The following is a 17,859-nucleotide window of genomic DNA, read 5'->3' as shown; positions in this document are numbered from 1 at the left end:
TTATGTAATGATTGAACCCAGCAAGAACTCTTCTGTGTATACAATTTTTTATCTTCAATGAATGCAGATTTTAATAAATCAAATTTTGGGTTGTTTCCAACTTCAATGTCAGTTAATCTAGCATAGTATTTAAACATTAGTTTATATGATATAAAACACACTGGATATAGCACAAGTTCTGTACGTAAAGCTAAATTGGAACCCTTACCATGAACACCAAGAATGTTTTTCATAATCATATTCTTGACCTTTTCAAATGGCAGTTTATCAGCAGTGTCAAGATTTATATTAAAATCTGAGATCCAAATTTCAGATCCATAAGTCATAATTGGTGAAATTAATGAGTTGAAAAGTCTTACCCATTTTTCCACTGCAATACTATTAGAATATGGTAATTTTGATTTCAAGGCGAAATATGCCTTACGTGCTTTATCAGCAAGATTTTCAGCTGCTATATTAAGTTTACCTCTATTGTTGAAGACTATACCTAAGTATTTATATTCTGTAGCAGATTCTAATGGTTGGGGACCAAAATAAAAATAATGTTTATCTAATAAAGATCTATTTTTACTATTTGATAAAATCATAGTTTGGGTTTTCTTGGTGTTCACATTTAGGCCCCAATCAATACAAAAAGATTGTAAGGCATCCACACAGTGTTGCAAGCCATTAGGTGTTTCTGAAATTAAGATTAAATCATCTGCATAAAGAAGATGACTAAAGTTATTCTGATTTAAATTAACTGGATCAGACAAAACAGGGTTGAAATAGGAATCGATGTCATCAACAAAAATATTAAAAAGGGTGGGGCTAAGACTGTCCCCCTGTTTCACCCCTAAATTAGCATGGAATGATTCACTAATAAATCCATCTGTTTTACAACAATATAATGTATTACTATACATATGTTTTAACAAGTCATAAAATTTCCCACCTATTCCCTTTTTGAGCAATTTATGTAGTAATGCCTTTCTTACAACACTGTCGAATGCCTTTTTAAAGTAAAATATGGATAGTTGTATCCTTATTCTTTTGAAGAAATGTAAAAATAAAGTACTTTATGTCTGCAATACATGTATCAGTGGGTTTCTTTTCCAAATCATTGTTTCCTACCCCTATAACAAGATGTGTAGGGGAGCTGTGTGAATCACGGTAGTTTTTAGCTCCATTTATAGATTTTTCTCCTTTTCCCAATATAATTAGTTCTGCGTCTTTGTTTTTATAAATTCTTTTTGGATCTATCCCATTTCCATGGGAATCCATAACAAATCTAATTTCACAATGAATTTGAGGTTGATACCTGTGGGATAACATCTTGTGTTTTGTGTTCCATTAAGGATTGAATTTTCTCCTCTAACATTTTCAAATTTGATTTCAAGGTCATATTTTCTGACCGCAGCAATTGGTTGTCAGAAATCAGTTGAGAATCTTTGTTTTGAGAAAATTGTGATTCTGGTTGTTTCTCTTTCAATGGTTGTACAAATGTTGCATGTTCGCACTTTTCTTGAAATATTTCAAACTTGTTTTCAAATTCCAATACTTTCTCTTCTATTACAGAGTATCTCTTTGTTTCTTGTTTTATTTCTGTTACCTTTAAGTTGACGTAATCAACAATTTTGTTCTCTAAAACATTTAGCCTTAGTTCAAGAGCTGCTGATTGATTGTTTTCGAATTCAATTACTTTCTCTTCTATTTTAGGATATGTCTTTATTTCTTGTTTTATTTCTGTTACCTTTGAGTTTATGTAATCAAAAATTTTGTTTTCTAAGACTTGTAGCCTTTGTTCAACATCTGCTGGTTGATTGTTACTTTTTAATGTCAAGTCTTGTATCAATTGTTCACATTTACTTAGTTTTTCAAATTTTGAATTAATATTGTCTAAATGGGACTTGTTGACATACTACAATTTTTTTTTCTCCATTTTCTGAATGGAAAAACAAATGTTCTCATTGTCAGAATGAATCTTTGACTGCGATTTTGGTACAATGATTCGAGGCGAAGAGGCGACTTTGAGATTTGTTTGACTTACGTCATTCTTTGATTCAAGCATTGTAACAAAATGAAGATAGTTATTATCACTGCAACAAGGTCATGTGTTAATAAGTTTTCTGACGGTACAATGCAGTCAGCATCTACGATAGATTTCATATATTTGAATTCATTTTCTGCCCACACAGAGTGAAGGTTACCCTGCACAGTTATGACAAATGTTGTAGGATAAAGGTGGAATGTTAAAAGTTTATTGGATTCAATTTTTGTCTCTTGTTCTGTTCCTTGAAAAATCTGAATAAAAATTTCAACTATTGGACCAGTATCATTGTTTACTTTGTCTACCCAGATACAAGTGTGATCACTCAGTTCCCCTAGTTGTAAATGATATCGATATGCAAATGTTTTTATCCAGGATAAAAATCTTTCGGTGGATCTCACTCGAAACGCGGTCATTCTTGCCCCTGGCATATATAGGTCACCACTATTGGCATCTTCATATTGTGCATGTAGGGCTTTGCCAGTAGGCTGCTTGGGTAGTCTGGGTAGTTTATATTTGGAGATATCATTTTGTTTTTTCCAAAAAGGAGAGGACAGAACTTGTTCTGGATCTAGCTTCTCTAATTTTGTAAACACCGGATCCATATTTATCATGGCCACGTGGGTCTTCAAACAATGTTATTAATATCTTCTATACTATTAAACGAGAAGACCTCATTTTTGGTGTCGCTTCTCTTCTTTCCACAATAAATTAATCAACACGCCTCTGTGTCCTATAGGTACAGTGCATAGTCGCATTTATCATCCATTCATATGATTATTCAGATTGAGTTATTTTAGGAGAAAAACGAGAAAAAAGGCATCCGGGTATTGTCCCGTCATTGTACGAAATTTTAAGTCAGATTAGACTTCCGGTTTGCGTTTTTCTGTATACTTTGAACATACATATACTACGAATAAAGTGTATTTTCAGATTTTTATCTGCTATCATTTTCAAGTTTACTATCCACGGCAGTCACAGAGTTTATTAAATAGAGAGGGTCTGTATACTATATCAATGATCACTATGGATCGATTAGTAAACTTAGAATTGAAAGTAAATACGCTTTATTTATATAGTAATGAATGTTTTTAATATATTTAGATAAGCGCTAAAATTATTCATGTGAACTTTTGATACTTTTTCTGAGATTCTCCAGTCATTAAATCTTTTACAAAATTCATTGATTACAAAAAAAAGAAGATGTGGTATGATTGCCATGTTGAGACAACTCTCCACAAGAGACCAAAATGACACAGAAATTAACAATTATAGGTTACCGTGCGGCCTTCAACAAAGAGCAAAGCCCATACCGCATACTCAGCTTCAAAAGGCCCCGAAATGACAATGTAAAACAATGCAAACGAGAAAACTAGCGGCCTTATTTATGTACAAAAAATGAACGAAAAACAAATATGTTAAACATAAACAAACGACAACCACTGAATTACAGGCTCCTTACTTAAATAAATGTTCATAACATACGAAATGTATGTTCATATTGAAATTGATAGAAAACCAAAAATTGTGAACTTTGGAAATAAAGGTGGAGGGTAAAAAAAAATTATGATACTTTTGCTGAAATTCTCCAGTCATTCTGTATTTAACAAAATTCTTCCAACAACACTCTACATACTGATACTTTAAACTACGCTCTGAATGCCCGCGATTTCGCGGGTGTGTTCTAGTAAATATCGATAATAGAACACCTTATTCTGATTTTTATGATTACAGATCAGTCATATTGTCTTTCTACAAATTCCATTTTACTCTCACAAATTATTATTTAGCAATCTATGCTTTTGTTTCGACTGCTGTTTTCTTTCCGTCCGTTCATGGCGGGACCGGAAGTATAAAAACACAGTTACGAGAATATTTTTTTATAATTGAACGTTATATTACCGGATGGCACCCACACATTTTCTTAACTAAAAATTCCGCTCAAGTTTCAGTTCAAACAATTTACATAGTCGAGTCAATATACATGTGCAGTGATTTCAAAAGTTACTAATTCACTGCACTATGGTTTCATAATAGAATATGATATGTAATAATATATAATATGACGATTGTTAAAGGTTGTAAACTGAAGTGAAATTTATTAACCAGAATATAAAAGTGAATATTATGTTTCGTTGAGTTAATATTTCAAATCTATTATGAAACCATAGTGCAGTGAATTAGTAACTTTGGAAAACCATGCACATGTAAACCGACTCGACTGTGATGATCCCTCCTCTAAGTAAAAGTATAAGGCCTTACACGCTTGTTCATTGCTTAAGTTTTGTATTCTTTTCCACAAATTGAATTGTTTGAGCCAGATGTCTAGTTTGGTACACCCATTGAATCTGTTAGGTTTTACATGTACTGAAGACGAGTTTACCTGATTATTTACCTCTACAGCTTCTGCTGCATTATTCATTATGGGTTGTTGATTTTGTTGATTTACTTTAATTTCGACTGCAACTTCTTGTTGATTGTTTTCTTCTGTGATCGGTTCTAAATCTGTTAACCCTGCAGATCTAAGTAGATAGTTTGTCGGTCTATTGAGCGGCATTTTGTTCTTTCTGACAGCAAATGTTTAGGTACCGGATTTTATCCTATTTCGGTTTGATCACACACCCCTTTGTCGTGACCTATATTATCACAACTAAAACATCTCACATTGTATGCAGGACATTGCCTTCTTGTACGACATGAATTACCGCAACATCTGCATGGAACTTGTGAGAACTGTCTTTCTTCTCTATTATCCCTGTTTGGAGTTAAAGCCATACCTTCTTGCCTAACAACTGTCTTCATTTAAGTTGTAAAATAGTAAAGCTATAATCTTTTTGGTATTTGAAATAAAGAAAAATTATTATTAAGAATAAAGAAACATGTGAAACAAGAACTATTCAACATAAAACAAAAATGGGAAAAATTCAATTTAAAACGAGAGTTCATATAAATATTCAAATCATATAAAGCACTTTGCGAATTATTATAAAAGTTCCTAAAGACACTTTTCTTCCGGTTGTATTCTCCACTACTTCCCCGAAGTGGTCGTACCGGGCACAGATTGCTACATTTCGTATTTTGGTGGTTATAATACTCCATCTGTGGTTATTCGTCTTTTGGGAATTCATCTTGCTGGTTGCTGAAAGTGTGTACATGCTGAAAACATTACGAACATAGAAAATGCAAATTTTGGACTATAATAAATATACAAAGTGTATGAGGAGGGGTGACTAGCATAAATATACTAAAACATTCTGAGGAGAGGGACTCCTGACATAAATATACTAAAATGTCTATGCTAACTCCACAATTCAAAAGAACATGACTCCATTATATGGGGTTCGTGTTGTTTATTCTTTGGTTTTCTATGTTGTGTCATGTGTACTATTGTTTGTCTGATTGTCTTTTTCATTTTTAGCCATGGCGTTGTCAGTTTGTTTTAGATTTATGAGTTTGACTGTCCATTTGGTATCTTTCGTCCCTCTTTTATATGAATAGATATATAAAACAACGAAAGGGATGCTTTTATAATAATCATAAAAGTAAGACTACGTATTTAAGGAATTAGAGGGGGAAAAGGGAGGGCAATGATGATCATTGGCCCAGTAGTCAACATTTTGGTGTTGACATGAATATCAATCATGTGGTCATATTTATAAATTTTCTGTTAACAAAACTTTGAATTTTTCGAAAAACTAAGATTTTCTTATTCCAGGCATACATTACCTTAGCCAAATTTGGCACAACTTTTTGGAATTTTGGATCCTCAATGCTCTTCAACTTTGTACTTGTTTGACTTTATAAATATTTCGATTTGAGCGTCACTGATGAGTCTTATGTAGACGAAACGCGCGTCTGGCGTACTAAATTATAATCCTGGTACTTTTGATAACTATTATGATCCTAACAAAAACTACACTATACTGCAAGGGTTCTCGAAAAAACAATCAAGAATTTGAATTGATTATCAGATCATCAGTGGCTTTGCTATATTTGTAGGTTTCATCAAATCAAACATGGTTATCCGTTTTTGTGACATTTAGTATACAGGTTGTCACTCCTGTGCATTCAATGGAAACAAAACCACAAAACAGTGACGAGTCCATATTGCACTCCTATTTGTGACCAAAATTGGTTTATAATATGATTTTGTATACCATTTATAATTAATCTATGTATATGCAAGCTTACACGTGTAAAATTCAAATATATATAGAATATGGTATGAAATGATACAACAACGGCAATAACTACAACAATAATTGTGGTTATTTCAGTATACTACATTCAGTGATCCTTGTTCAAAGTTACAACCTTTACTTGTGTAAAACACTAGGTTCTAAGCAAAACTTGATCAATCCTTTAGTAGATTCTGGAATTAGTGCAATGTCTATCGGATTTCGAGGCTCTCTTCCAAAGACCAAATAATATGGACTATATTGTATCGTGTTTCAGAAAGCCATCATAACGCCTTGTAAATAGTCTGGCCAGGTCGTTTGGTTGTACGATTTTGTCGTTCGGATGCTGCATTACATTCTGGGTGGTAGGATGATGTGTTACGCTAATTATTAGTTCTCTGGAAAATTTTGCAGGTTTGAATTGAAGGTTTCTGCAAGGTCCGTATCGACATATAATTTTGTTGAAAAGAACTTTAGCAGTTTTTACGGCTCCTCCAGTTTGTGTTTATGTAGAAGCTGATTTAGGGTAGAAGTTATTTTGGAATAGCTGTGTATTAACTTCCGGTAATGATTGCATAGTCCAAGGAACATACGTACTTCTTTTTGATTTTTCGGTGCAAAGGAATGTGCAGATACCGTTTTCTCTGGATCTACTGCAATGCATTCTTTGTTGATAATATGGCCTTAATAGTGGACTTCTTTAGGGACGACATCAAAAGTTCAATGTAGGATAAAAAACTTAATTCGCATAGTTTTTTCGCTGACCCCCACACCCCCCTCTTAACTTAATTTGGGGAAAATTGATTTGCCAATAGGGATATATGTAAACATCGATTTTAGATATACAAAACTTGCAGAACTTTCATTATGCTACTCTCCATATCGATTGGATTAAAATCGGGACTTTCTGCTAGACATCCCAGCAGTTAATATTCAGCTGTTTTATGAAGTCTTTTGTTGCATTTGCAGTGTGCTTAGGATCATTATCTTGTTGTAGTCGATGAGTGTCAGGATGAATGCTTATAGGTCTGTCGCGCCCCCAAGGGTGACTGGGGAATAGAAATATGGTCACTTGGTCTTCTTTCGACCGGCAGTAAAACGCTTGCCGAAGTGGGGTGTCCGTTTGGCTGTGCGGGATGTATAAGTTCGCAGTCACGTCCGGTCAGATTGGGGACGTTAAATCCGATGCCTCGTGTAAAGAGAGTGCCACGCTCTCTGCACGTTAAGAACCCTTGCAACAACTCTTTGAGCGGTCCGTAGGTGGCCTGTTGCAAGGCCAAATTTTTGTCCCTATCCAATTTACCCTCATTTTCTAGTGGCAGTCTAAATTTCCCCGACTATCATCCCGAATGGCCTCTTTTATGACAAAACCTACCTATTGTATTTATTGTAAACTTGTTCTCGTCCTGAAGATGCATGAAATATTTGCCACTGGACGTTAAACAACCAACAATCAATCAATATAGGTCTGTCGCCAATATAGAGTTTATGTCGAATGCTGATGTGATGTTTTCAAATAATATTTGATTTTATCAGAATACTCGTGGTCCACTGACGACTTATACCAGCCCAAATGTGTATCATTAGTGGGTTACAAGAAAGGCTACTAGAGCATATGGTCCAGAAGCTACTGATGTTGTAGAAGATGTCTCCACTACAGTACTTCAAAAACTTCAAGATAAATTTTTACAAACTCCTATCAATCTTTCGGCCCAACAGTGTAAAAATATAACTACTTCTACAGTTCTTCAATCTCAGTCAGGTCTTTGGCATTCAGAAAGGAAAAAGAGAATAACTGCATCTAACTTTGGTTCAATTGTCAAAAGAAATCCATCTCTGCCTATTGCAAAATTTGTCCGTACCATTCTTTATTCGTCATTCAGTGGAAATCGTCACACAAGAAATGGTATTAACCAAGAAGACACAACAATAGAGGAATACAAACTAAAGAAAGCTGAAGAAAATGAAAATGTATCTGTAGAACGTAGTGGACTGGTCATACATCATACCGACAAATACTTGGCTGCTAGTCCAGATGGCATAGTTACTATATCCACAGGAGAAACTGGTATTATTGAAATAAAAAACTTACTACATTCTAAACCTTTAAACCTTTGGCAAGCATCAGAAAACAAAACATTCTGCTTAGAAAATATATCCGGAAAACTGCAACTAAAAGAAAACCACAACTACTTTTACCAATGTCATGGACTTCTTAACATCTGCAATAAAGACTGGATTGATTTTGTGGTCCGCACATTGAATTCTCACCAAATTTTTATTCAGAGAATTTATCGAGATGTCTCTTTATGGGAAAATACAATGCTTCCGAAACTTCAGTCTTTTTAGAATCCAAATCATGATGGTGTCCATAAAATTTACGGAGTGTCAATTTTAATCTGTCCTCCTCATAACTTTGTTGGAGCAGTTTCTGCGTAACATCTAATAAAATAATCCTAAAAGCAGTCCTATTTACAGTAAAATGTGGTAAAGTTACCAATGGAATAGTGGCTGGTTTAACGTTACATCTTATACAGCTATTTACAAAAAATTATTGTGACATATTGTAAATTAAACAATAAATAAAGTGACCGATTTAAGATTATATATCTTACAACTAGCTATAGGTGGTATGATACTACACCCCTAACAGGAAGGATTGTGCCTGATGTTCATATGATGAAATCATAATCTTTCAGTCAGTTTAATTGAAGTCTGTCCTCCTCATAACTTTGTTGGAGCAGTTTCTGCGTAACATCTAATAAAATAATCCTAAAAGCAGTCCTATTTACAGTAAAATGTGGTAAAGTTACCAATGGAATAGTGGCTGGTTTAACGTTACATCTTATACAGCTATTTACAAACAATTATTGTGACATATTGTAAATTAAACAATAAATAAAGTTACCGATTTAAGATTATATCTCTTACAATTAGCTATAGGTAGTGGTTAAATCTTGTTGAATACAATGTATTTAATGTATGGCTATTATTTATTTTGATTTTATTGAACCATACAACTAATTTTTGACTCTTCACATTGAATAATCCGCGAAGCGGATTATGTAAAATGTAAAGAGTCAAAAATTAGTTGTATGGTTCAATAAAATCAAAATAAATTATTGCCATTCATTATAAATAAATTTCTATTAACAATAACAACTGTACACACATGTTGGCGTATGAATATACAACGACAGAGTGGGCGTTTCGCCATCAAAATTGACAACATTGAAAAATAAAACTAACTTTTTAACCAATCAGAAGACAGTAAAAACACCAAATTTATTTATTAATCAATAAAGAAAATGGCCTATTGAAGGTTGTAACTTATACGAATATCTTAAAAAAATGAAAAGTATTTGAATACTTATAAAATATAGTAAAATAATCATTAAAATAAGTGACTAATTGTTACATCTAATACAATCAATCTTTTAATTATAGTTGAAAGCTCATTTATCATACATAGAAACATAAATGAAGAGCAAAAGCACAAACGACTGCTCATATCTATGTGAGGTTTTTTTTCTGTTTAATTTTATTAATGTTAAAAAAAGTTGATATTTTACATGTATTTCCCATTTCAATCGGATACGGATATACGAGAGAAATTTATGTATTACTGAAAAATTATTACACCAGGGTTTTCGATATCACAAACTGGTCAAAACATTTACTAAATTGTATCATCGGTATAAAGACATTCGTAAATATAGCTCAACATGCAGACTTCTTATACGTTCAGGTATTTCACATCCAATTTTTATGGAAATATTCTTTATAAAGCACAAAGGTGTCAGTATTCACCTCAGAAACTTACAAAACCTTTGAATAGACTTATTAAGAAGTAATATAAATACGATACTGTTGTCAAGTCATTAAAGATTGCATATGTTGGCGTTAATATTGAGTCACTGATAAGGTCTTTGCATCGGAACTTAACATATTTATTCTAAAAACAGTTGTTGGCATGACACGGGTTATGTTCTTCTCATATGTTATGATGGTATGATACTACACCCCTAACAGGAAGGATTGTGCCTGATGTTCATATGATGAAATCATAATCTTTCAGTCAGTTTAATTGAAGTCTGGAGCTGGCATGTCAGTTAACTGCTAGTAGTCTGTTGTTATTTATGTATTATTGTCATTTTTGTTTATTTTCTTTGGTTACATCTTCTGACCTCGGACTTCTCTTGAACTGAATTGTAATGTGCGTATTGTTATGCGTTTACTTTTCTACATTGGTTAGAGGTATAGGGGGAGGGTTGATATCTCACAAACATGTTTAACCCCGCCGCATTTTTGCGCCTGTCCCAAGTCAGGAGCCTCTGGCCTTTGTTAGTCTTGTATTATTTTAATTTTAGTTTCTTGTGTACACTTTGGAAATTAGTATGGCGTTCATTATCACTGAACTAGTATATATTTGTTTAGGGGCCAGCTGAAGGACGCCTCCGGGTGCGGGAATTTCTCGCTACATTGAAGACCTGTTGGTGACCTTCTGCTGTTAGGTTGAGGCCGTTTCGTATATTATATGATTATACGATTCCCTATATAATCATATAAATTTTTCCCACGAAAGGGGGTGGGGCGGACCCCCAACCCCCCCCTGGATCCGCCTATGAATGGTTTCAAATGCTCTAAACCTCCTGGTATGTGTTGTTGTCTCCTTGACATTTATATTATAAATTTCTTAAGCTATTGTTTACTGGCAATAATTCGAGGCCAAAAATGAAAAAGAAAAAGATAATCCAATGTCTGGGTCATAACATGGAATATGGCTATGCTGCTACAAATTCATTTATTACATTAAATAATCTTAATGGTGTAATTTTAAGCTTGTATATGATTTTAAAAAAGGAGCAAAAACTGCCTTTTCCGCTGCAATTGTTTGAACCTGTCCTAAGTCAGGAATCTGATGTACAGTAGTTGTCGTTTGTTTATGTAATATATACGTGTTTCTCGTTTCTCGTTTTTTTTTTATAGATTGGACCGTTGATTTTCCCGTTTGAATGGTTTTACACTAGTAATTTTGGGGCCCTTTATAGCTTGTTGTTCGGTGTGAGCCCAGGCTCCGTGTTGAAGGCCGTACATTGACCTATAATGGTTTACTTATTTTTAAATTGTTATTTGGATGGAGAGTTGTCTCATTGGCACTCACACCACATCTTCCTATATCTATTTTTTCTGTTTCTATTTTTTCAATTGTTTATTCAATGGAGTTTAAAACTTATTTGAAGAAGTTTATGTGTATTTCAGATAAGAATGAAACCAGGAAAGGCCTGTAGGATCATCACTGCATGTGCAGTATTGCATAACATTGCAACTCTTAGACTTGAACCAGATGTTGACGGTGAACAGGAGGAAGATATCCAACCTGTAATACTTGCTTATGTTGGAAGACAAGACGGACAAGGGATTAGAGATCACATTGCAATAAATTTCTTTTCCTAAATTTTGTGTTTATCAATTTGTAGTACTCATCACGGTTTTCGTGATGTCTTTACACTAAATCCGTTGTAAAGTAATGATTAAAAATGTATGCTGGGAGAACATGATAATTTAAAAATAGTTGAACTATAGCTCTGGATCTCATAAACTGCGAATACTTACTCTCTTATTTCGGTGATTTGTGTGGTTTTGTTTTATATATTAATTATTAAGTTGTAGATGGTACCAATCTTTTGAGTTAGCCCATTGAAAATACTTTTTACAGGTTGTGCTGTATCATCACTGTTCAATTTTGGGTAGAGGGTTGTGAGCTTACAAATAATTAAACCCCGCCATTATCTGCTTGATTTTTTTCCACGTCAGGTTATATATAGTTTCCGTATTCATGTTTTGGTAAGTTGAATTGTTCTGACCTTAATCAGCCAATTTTACGTTTTGTTTCTATTGTTTGAGATTTGTGTCAACTTCATTTAAATTTGAGTGGTGAATACATGTAGTTTGCTATCTTCTAGTTATTAAACAACACCATTTCAATTCTTCAACGATGAACTTTAAATCATGAAATATCAAAACATAATTATAAATAACAAAATAAATAACTACACCAAAGATGTCAGTAAAGCCATCTGAGATGATGACAGGGTATAGTCTTGACCATTATTAACTTTTTTAAGCTGTAATTTCTGTTTGTTCAGCTTCTGCTCTTCTAATTGTCCTTTTAGCACTTGGGCTTGCAATTCACGGATGTCATCGCTACTGGTTTTGCGTTTTCTGGATGTTATCAATACATGTCTACAATCAACAACCGTCTTAGTTGATACTGGTTTACTGGGTAAAGTTGTTGGAACAGAAGCAGCTGATGTTGACGGCTTAGGGCTTTGTGTTTCAGCGACGGTGTCAGTGGTGTCGGTGGTTGGACTGGCTAAAGGAGTTGTAAACAAGTCATCATCACTTTGACTTGTATTGTGTTTTCCTGAAAATGAAATAATACAGATTTTAGTATATACATTATTGAACCTAAATAAAAATTTCCAGATCAGTCAGGAAAAAAAAGAGACAAAAGTAAAGATAAATAAATAAGAGTTATTCCTCTTTGTACTGGTTATCTTCTGTCATGAACATATTTGTTTAAAATCAAATTTAATTATTTACGATTGATATGTATGTAAGATTGGAGGTGTTGTTAGTGTGGATGAACTTTGTATTTTTTATGATTAATATACTCTTTATAGGCCCTTTTATTAGGAATAAATATATTGAATTTGTACGGCCGGTATCCATCAGTGGGATACTGAGATATTCATTTTATCTTGCTTAATTTGTTTGTACATATTTAGATACACATGTGGGTTTTTTTTCAGGAAATAACAATAGGGTTGAGTTTCGATATTCATATTTATAATTGGTTAATGTTGTTTATTTTCCTCCATGTCTGATATTGTTTCATATAAACTCCTAAAATCGGCCTTTCATAGTAAATACTGAATTACACGGTATTTGTTTTCCTCATTCTGATGGCCGTTTGGTTAACATATAACAAATTTTCTGATTAAAATGTTGTTGTTTTTTTTAATTTGAAAGAATAAATACAACTGAACGATGAAAGTGCGTGTGCGTTAAAATAGGGTACGAGTTGGCAAAGGTACGAGTTGGCAATGTGATATGAATCCGATTGGTCCAAGCATTCCCGGGTACCAGATGTTAGAACAGCAGCAGAAAACACATTGACATACCGGCGCACGTTTTAAACAGTTAAAGCTGTGAATAAATATGAGGAACTGAGGAGTCCTGACATATAAACCCCTCTCAGGTATGTTTGATGTCCCATTAGAAGTGTGCGAAGTTCGTATTCATGCATTGATTGGCAAATTCAGTATAATTTCAGCGACCATGCTTGCGTTATATAAATAGAAATTCCAGACGGGGTGAAGGTCGTACATTTATCAAAAAAGACTAGGGGTTTTCCGATAGACAACGTTTGCAAACGGCGAAATGTTTATGTTTATATTATATGAAAGTTAATACAAAACTATCATTAAAATTCAATAGTTATGGAAATTCTTAACTTTAAATTTATTTACCTGGAATAAATATGTCCGTTTCAAGTCCTCCATCAATTCCCGTGAAGCTTGAACTGTCCTTCATCAAATCGATCACAGTCTCAAATTGTGGAGGGATAGGCTTAGGTGGTGGACCCCCTCCTGTTTTGGAAACTTCCCTCCTCTGCTCCGTGAAAGCTTTCTTTGCTTTTGAAACAGTGTTCCTCCACTTATCCCTAATCTCAATTCCAGTTCTGAAGGCAAACACCCAGGGAGTTTACTTTTACTGCAATCTCATCCCAAATCTTTTTTTTTTTCCTTAGTCGAGGGAGCTTTGCAGGGCAGGGATTATCAATGGTCTTGTCAGCCATAATTATTATTGCAGAACAGGAAGTTGAAGAGGCCCTGACTTACAATGCATTGTGGGAGGCACTTGCTAATTACCCAAAATTAATCATATGATTAAAAATTAATACAGTGATTAATAAATACAATGATTAAAATAAGTTGAGCAACAAAATTTAATCATTGTATTTACTAATCATGCGATTAACTTTTAACGACTCGTTAAAATTAATCATATGATTAGTTTAACGACAAGTTGAACAACAGACCCCATATATCGCAGATCAAATTTATTCGTTCATAGAGTATTAATTTACGTTTTTTGATTGAGTTGAGCCTGCCAATTGATATTTTATCGTGTTTTTTTGTATGTTGTGATGTTATACTAATGTTTCAGAAAAAGGGAGAAGGTTTGATACCATTAAATAAGGCAACAGTAGTATACCGCTGTTCAAAACTCGTAAATCTATGGACAAAAAAAATTAGGATAACAAACTAAAACTGATTAAAACGTTTAATCCCGCTGCAAATGTTTGCACCTGTCCTAATTCAGGAATCTAATGTACAGTAGTTGTCGTTGATTTATGTAATTTATACGTGTTTTTCGATTTTTTATATAGATAAGACCGTTGGTTTTTTCCCGTTTGAATGGTCTTGCACTAGAAGCTCCAATTTTGGAGAATAAAACCACGACTTTACAAGCCTTTCTATGGACAGGTAAACATTTGTGTTGTAAATAAAATAAAGTATGTAAACTGGTTCCCGTACGACTACAACACTTTGTTCGAGTGTAGCGGAATACAAGCAGATACCAGTTAGTTTGCTAAATAGTAAATATGAAACCCGAGTGCGGTAGGCGGAGGCAATAATCGACTTCCTGTTGGTCTGGTCAATGGTATTGGAACAATGCCGCTGACGCGTCATTTTCCAAAAAAATAAGAATGAAAGAAAGAAGGTTGGCAGAGGAGACTTTGCAACAGTCTACTGGTATTCATTACATTGAAGGTGATAACTGCCCTTGAGTATGTAGTGGAATGAATACTCGCACTTCAGACCACTAATTTGGCAGAGTGTGTCTGTGGTGCAAGAACTCGTATTTCATGTTGGTGAGATTTTATTACATTTTCATTAAAGTTTTTTTGTGCGTTGAAGATGGCCTTTCCTATTATTATGTATATGGAGTTTACTTTTGTATTTTATTTATCCTTTCCTTCAGTGCGACTTTCATCATCTTCTTCAAAATTTAGACTGGTAAAATTGAAGGAATCATCGAAAGAAATATTAGAATAATTTTAAGCAATGTTTGATTCTTGCTCAATCACGTTTCGCGACTCAAAAATTCGTTAAATGTCTCTTCTTCATCAATCTATAAAAAAAGTTGAGTAAGACAGTTGATAAGCGAATCAAAACAGGATAGTTTTTATTCAGCAGGCTAAAGAGAGTGTCAAAACAGTCATATATATAATTTTTTTCAATTTGCCTGAAGCAAGTTTGTCTCAATCAGTCCTAATTCAGGAATCTGATGTACAGTAGTTGTCGTTGGTTTATGTAATTTATACGTGTTTTTCGATTTTTTTATATAGATAAGACCGTTGGTTTTTTCCCGTTTGAATGGTCTTGCACTAGAAGCTCCAATTTTGGAGAATAAAACCACGACTTTACAAGCCTTTCTATGGACAGGTAAACATTTGTGTTGTAAATAAAATAAAGTATGTAAACTGGTTCCCGTACGACTACAACACTTTGTTCGAGTGTAGCGGAATACAAGCAGATACCAGTTAGTTTGCTAAATAGTAAATATGAAACCCGAGTGCGGTAGGCGGAGGCAATAATCGACTTCCTGTTGGTCTGGTCAATGGTATTGGAACAATGCCGCTGACGCGTCATTTTCCAAAAAAATAAGAATGAAAGAAAGAAGGTTGGCAGAGGAGACTTTGCAACAGTCTACTGGTATTCATTACATTGAAGGTGAAAACACTGAGAATGGTTGTCCTGAAAGAGAAAACACTGTTAATAATTTAACTTAGCATACTGTTGCCAATACTACTGATCAGTATCACACTGTTAATGAATTGACTGTTCACTCTGTTGTCAATACCACTGAACACTATCACACTGTTGATGAATTGACTGTTCCTTCTGTTGTCAATAAAATTGAAAGAAATCACACTGTTAATGGTTTAACTGGGCATAATGTTGCCAATACCACTGCTCAGTATTACACTGTTAATGAATTAACTGTTCACTCTGTTGTCAATACCACTGAACACTATCACACTGTTAATGAATTAACTGTTCCTTCTGTTGTCAATACCACTGATCAGTATCACACTGTTAATAAATTGACTGTTCCTTCTGTTGTCAATAAAACTGATCGCAATCACACTGTTAATGATTTAACTGGGCATACTGTTGCCATAACCACTGAACAGTTTCACATGATCAATCTGTTAATGAATTGACTGTTTCTTCTGTTGTCAATACCACTTATCAGTATCACACTGTTAATAAATTGACTGTTCCTTCTGTTGTCAATAAAACTGATCGCAATCACACTGTTAATAATTCCCTCCGGTGGATCGCTATCCTTGCCGTGGTCGGGGGGCTTGCGTGTCTCAGTGACCCCAAGAGCTATGCCAGCTGGAGCTTCGTCTCCTGGTAGGGTTACCCATGCTGGACAGGTCGAAGGGTAGAGACGAGACTAAAGTGATCCGAACATCGTGAGATGCCCGATGTTTTAAATAAAATAGGCTCTTTTGGCTTCGATATCATCTAAACGGGAGGTCGGATGGACCCTGTTCGATCAATCGGCTGGTCATGTCGAGCCCTTCAGTTAATCCTCAATAATAATCTTTCTTTTAACAATTTTCATAATATACACATGTATTTTAAATTAAGCTATTTATATTTCGGATAACTGAAGAAGGCGATGGCTCATGGGTCAATCAAGTGGTACGCTTTCTTTTTCGCTTGATGGATACGCTCTGCTTGAGTATACTATTCTTGGAACATCTGGTGCTTTCCGCAGTGGATATGAGTTGCTGATTTTGAGGACCAGCTACATTATATTTGGAGCTCGTTTTTAGCATTAGCACTTGATCCCGGTTCGCCACGGAAACACAGCATCACTCCGAGGTGGGTGGATGACAAGAATGGTGAATCTTTCTCCTTTCACAAAAAATACAAGTGGACGTGACCGGGTACTTATACATCCCGACACAAAAGGACACAATGAACAGATCTATCTGACAGCTAGTTCAAAGCCACTAACAACTAATGAAAAAATCATGCCTCTAAGACTAAACAATCAATCCGTACACATCCAACATACAATGGATTTAGTGTAAAGACGTCATGAACAGCCAGAGAAAAACATGACCTTGTACAATGCCAAGTTACAGGTATCGAAAGATTGTAGATCCATGAAAATGTATATGTATATAACATACTAGTAATATTTAGTTAGCTTGTAATATACTGATAACATTAACAGGAGAAATTAAATTTGGTGCCTGTGGAGGAACAGTTTCTAAAATGATTGAGTTAACTGCCCTTGAGTGTGTAGTGGAATGAATACTCGCACTTCAGACCACTAATTTGGCAGAGTGTGTCTGTGGTGCAAGAACTCGTATTTCATGTTGGTGAGATTTTATTACATTTTCATTAAAGTTTTTTTGTGCGTTGAAGATGGCCTTTCCTATTATTATGTATATGGAGTTTACTTTTGTATTTTATTTATCTTTTCCTTCAGTGCGACTTTCATCATCTTCTTCAAAATTTAGACTGGTAAAATTGAAGGAATCATCGAAAGAAA

The 17,859-nt window shown here is 34.4% G+C and overlaps 2 protein-coding genes across 2 annotated transcripts; one reads left to right on the top strand and one right to left on the bottom strand.

The window, feature by feature from the left end:
• Window positions 1-7,219: 7,219 nt before the first annotated feature.
• On the top strand, window positions 7,220-8,556 carry LOC139494116 (uncharacterized). Its single transcript, XM_071282290.1, has 2 exons — window positions 7,220-7,252; window positions 7,795-8,556. The coding sequence occupies exons 1-2, from the start codon at window positions 7,220-7,222 to the stop codon at window positions 8,554-8,556; spliced, it is 795 nt and encodes a 264-aa protein (XP_071138391.1).
• Window positions 8,557-12,260: 3,704 nt separating this feature from the next.
• On the bottom strand, window positions 12,261-14,011 carry LOC139494115 (uncharacterized). The gene is made up of 2 exons (XM_071282288.1): window positions 13,743-14,011; window positions 12,261-12,634 (listed from the first exon to the last, which is right to left on the bottom strand). Exons 1-2 carry the CDS (start codon window positions 13,804-13,806, stop codon window positions 12,261-12,263), a joined length of 438 nt encoding a protein of 145 aa, XP_071138389.1. The 5' UTR covers window positions 13,807-14,011.
• Between the last annotated feature and the right edge of the window lie 3,848 nt (window positions 14,012-17,859).

The sequence above is a fragment of the Mytilus edulis genome, chromosome 11 (genome assembly GCF_963676685.1).
Source record: "Mytilus edulis chromosome 11, xbMytEdul2.2, whole genome shotgun sequence".
Taxonomy (NCBI): Eukaryota; Metazoa; Mollusca; class Bivalvia; order Mytilida; family Mytilidae; genus Mytilus; species Mytilus edulis.
This window is presented reverse-complemented; position numbering and strand designations above follow the sequence as displayed.